The following is a 3,893-nucleotide window of genomic DNA, read 5'->3' as shown; positions in this document are numbered from 1 at the left end:
GTACATGAAAGTAAGTACCTTTTGTCTCTTTTTGTTACAAGTCTATGCTTAAAATCGTGTCGTCTTTCATTCTTACCACATTTACCCATTTTTTATTGAAACTTTCATTCGACAACACCTTCCTCTCTATCCTCATCCTCCTTTTCAAGTGGTACTTGAAAAAGTTGACGAGGGACTGACCAGAGAGGAAAGTGTTTGTTTGTAGACCTTTCAAACGCGTAAACCACACGCATTCTTTTGCCATAGCTATCAGTGTTACAAAAACCGTTTTTCCTTCCCGTTTAAAGGAAGGTGGCGGAACAATATTCACGATAGACTCGGCTGATAAGTGGGCTCGTCCCACACGCGACAACAGCCGTTATAGATAGATATATAGACAGATAGGTAGGTAGGTAGGTTGAGAGAAAGGTAGGTAGGTAGATAAAATGAGATTATGTTATAGTTCTTATGTGCCTTTCACCATTAGGGTTGTTTGGAACCAAGCAGTGGGTGTTCCAAGTGCATTCTGATGATAGTCCACAACAGATCATCAGGAAACACTTGGTTACATTAAATTACAGATGACTCTTTCAAGATATATTTATATATATATATATATGTATCACATGTTGTAAACAAGCATCACCATCATACAAGTGGTGTTTATTGCTTCCCATCTTCTGTAAAAAAACATGTCCGGCCATGAAGAAATGTCCCCTTATTTTGTCAAAACAAAGATACATACGCGGTGGGCTTCTTCCAGTTTTTCTCTACAAAATCCCCTCACAAGGTTTCTCTCAGCCTGTGGCTATAATTAGATGACATTCACCTAAAGTGCCACGCAGTAAAATTGAATCCAAACCCACATGGTTGCGAAGCAAATTTCTTTAGTACATGCCTACATCTTACCTACAAACATGTTTATAGGTAACAATCTTTAACTATTAACATGTTAACGTATTTCTGTTGCAATGCTTTGTGTTTCTTTCAATTTATTTTAAATATAACAAAGAATTTAGTAAAATAACTTAGTTATCATTAAGCTAGTGTTAGGAACATCAATTGTGACTAAGGTCTGGTGGAAGATTTTAATTTAGAACTTTTGAAAACAAGACATTTGTACTCAGAGCCAGAGGCGGTTTCAGCCAGGTTGATATCAAAAGGACTAAAAATATCGTGGTGACTTTAACCCTTTTGTTACCATATTTCTGTTGAGATGCTCTGGGTTTCTTCCAATTAATTTTAAATATATCAAAGAATTTAGTAAAATAACTTAGTTATCATTCAGCTAGTGTTAGGAACATAAATTGTGACAAAGGTTGGGTGGAAGATTTTTATTCAGAACTTTTGAAAACAAGACATTTATACTCAGAGCCAAAGGCGGTTTCAGCCGGGTTGGCATCAAAAGGGTAAATAAGCATTAAGATTAGTCTGTCCAATATAATACTTGTTTATTCACATGGTTTACAATTAATCATATCTTATCTTGAAGCCTCTAGATTATTATAATGTGATTGCTTATTTGTAGGTTGACATTGTAGCGTAGGTATGAGAGGTCAGATCTGGCTGGTTTGAACGGAGAATATTTTGACTGGATACAACCGGTTTAAATGCAAAAGGGTTAATGAGAAAATTTTTGACCCTGGATATCGATAATATGGTTTCTGTTCTGGATGAATATCTTCAATTCAGCTCTTTTCATCAGAGAACGATGTACTAAAGACATCAGTTATAAAGTTCTTCTTCTGAATGAGTGTTCTTGTGTTTCGTTAAGTAAGTATTTCGAGAGAACGATTTACCGCAGATATCACAGTGATAGGGCTTCTCACCCGTATGAATACGATTGTGTTTAGTTAAGTGACTTCCCGAAGAGAAAGATTTACCACAGATTTCACAGTGAAAGGGCCTCTCTCCTGTATGAGTGTATGTATGTGTGATTAAATGGCTTCTTTGAGAAAATGATTTATCACAGACTTCACAGTGATGTCGTTTCTCTCCCGTATGAATACGCTTGTGAATAGTTAGGTTACTGACTACAGAGAATGATTTACCACACACATCACAGCGGTACGGCTTTTCACCTGTATGGATGCGTTTGTGCCCAGTCAAATTACTAATTATTGAGAACGATTTACCACAGACATTACAGCAATATGGTTTCTCCCCTGTATGAATACGTTTATGTCCAGTCAAATTACTTATCACAGAAAATGCTTTGCCACAGATGTCACAGTGGTATGGCTTCTCTCCTGTATGAATGCGGATGTGTCTAGTTAAATAGAATGTGGCAGAAAACGATTTGCCACAGACGTCACAGAAATATGGTTTCTCTCCTTTGTTGACATATTCAGGTGTAGCTACCTGATTTTTCGCAGAGAAACATTCATCACCCTTATCACAGCCGTCTGGTTTTTCTGCAGCATGAACGAGCTTGTGTTTAGTCAAGCGATAATTTTGAGAGAATGATTTACCACAAGTGTCACACTCATACGGTTTCTCACCTGTATGGGTGTGTTTATGTGTCTTTAAGTGACTTCCTTCAGAGAACGCCTTCCCACAGATATCACAGTGATATGGTTTCTCTCCCGTATGGATGCGTTTGTGAATAGTCAACTCTTCATTTCGAGAGAATGATTTACCACAGATTACACAGTGAAACGGTCTTTCCCCTGTATGAATACGATTGTGTCTGGTTAAATCACCGTTTGTTGAAAATGATTTACCACAAACACCACAGTAATATGGTCTCTCTCCTGTATGAATGCGTTTATGTCTAGTTAAATCGCCTTTTATTGAGAACGACTTACCACAGATATCACAGACATATGGCTTCTCTCCTGTATGAATACGTTTGTGTCGAATCAAGTTCCCTCCTTCGGAGAATGTGGCACCACAGATAGGACAGTGATATGGTTTCTCTCCTGTATGAATGCGTTTGTGCCTCGTTAAGTTAGGCCCCACAGAGAATGATTTACCACAGATATCACACTGATACGGTTTCTCACCCGTATGAACATGTCTATGCCTGGTCAAATGACTTCCTTTACAGAACGATTTCCCACAGATATCACAGTGATATGGCTTCTCTCCTGTATGAACACGTCGGTGAGCAGCATAGTTGCCTTTGTGAGTAAAGCGTTTTTCACAAAAATCACAATAATACGATGGTTTCCCCTTCGTTTTTGGTACTTCATCAGGAATATCATTCCTTACAGGCTCTGTTTCGCATTTAACACTCTCCATACACAATTCGTTTTCCATAATTACTTTTCTCTCACCACAATACACAGATGTTTTGCTTCTGTTAGCTCTTACACCTTATTCTTCACAAATATTTCTCCTCTTACATCTCCAGCAGCGCTAACCTCAGTCAAGAATTCTCGATGCAGCTAAGTTCTGTGTAACTCCAATTTTAATCAAACTGCAAAACCATTCCGTACATATTCCAAACATTGAAGCAGAGAAATGTTGCTAATAGTCCCAGACAGAGGAAACATGTTACAGTAACTCTATCGGAGATTTATAAGCACAGGTTTATATCAGTTCCACAAAACATCTTCCCAAATGATGGTAAATGATGATGATAAATCCCAGATAAAAATTCCTCTAATTCCGGTGTCATCTGGTATTCTGAAACGATAGAAAAACAGCGTAAACAAGAGAGAAGATACTTGAAACATCGTGAAAGAAAATTGCAAATTTTACACATCTATACTCTCTTTACTTGCTTCAGTCAATTGACTGTGGCCATGCTGGAGCACCGCCTTTAGTCGAGCAAATCAACCCTAGGACTTATTCTTTGTAAGCCTAGTACATATTCTATCGGTCTTTCTTTTGCCGAACCGCTAAGGTAAGGGGACGTAAACTGGAGGAGATGTTCTCCTGGGGCTAAAAGCAACAGTAACATTCACCCT

The 3,893-nt window shown here is 38.1% G+C and overlaps 1 protein-coding gene across 1 annotated transcript in view; it reads right to left on the bottom strand.

Annotated features, from left to right (window-relative positions):
- Nucleotides 1-1,298: 1,298 nt before the first annotated feature.
- Nucleotides 1,299-3,893, bottom strand: part of LOC106874209 (zinc finger protein 665) — a 4,187-nt gene continuing 1,592 nt past the window's right edge. The window contains exon 2 of the mRNA XM_014921868.2: nucleotides 1,299-3,609. Within this exon, the coding sequence (XP_014777354.1) occupies nucleotides 1,705-3,240 (1,536 nt within the window). The 5' untranslated portion in view covers nucleotides 3,241-3,609 and the 3' untranslated portion in view covers nucleotides 1,299-1,704. The remainder of the gene's footprint in view (nucleotides 3,610-3,893) is intronic.

This window comes from Octopus bimaculoides, chromosome 30 (assembly GCF_001194135.2).
Source record: "Octopus bimaculoides isolate UCB-OBI-ISO-001 chromosome 30, ASM119413v2, whole genome shotgun sequence".
Lineage (NCBI taxonomy): Eukaryota > Metazoa > Mollusca > Cephalopoda > Octopoda > Octopodidae > Octopus > Octopus bimaculoides.
The sequence above is the reverse complement of the archived record's forward strand: the minus strand, read 5'-3'. Positions and strand labels throughout refer to the sequence as shown.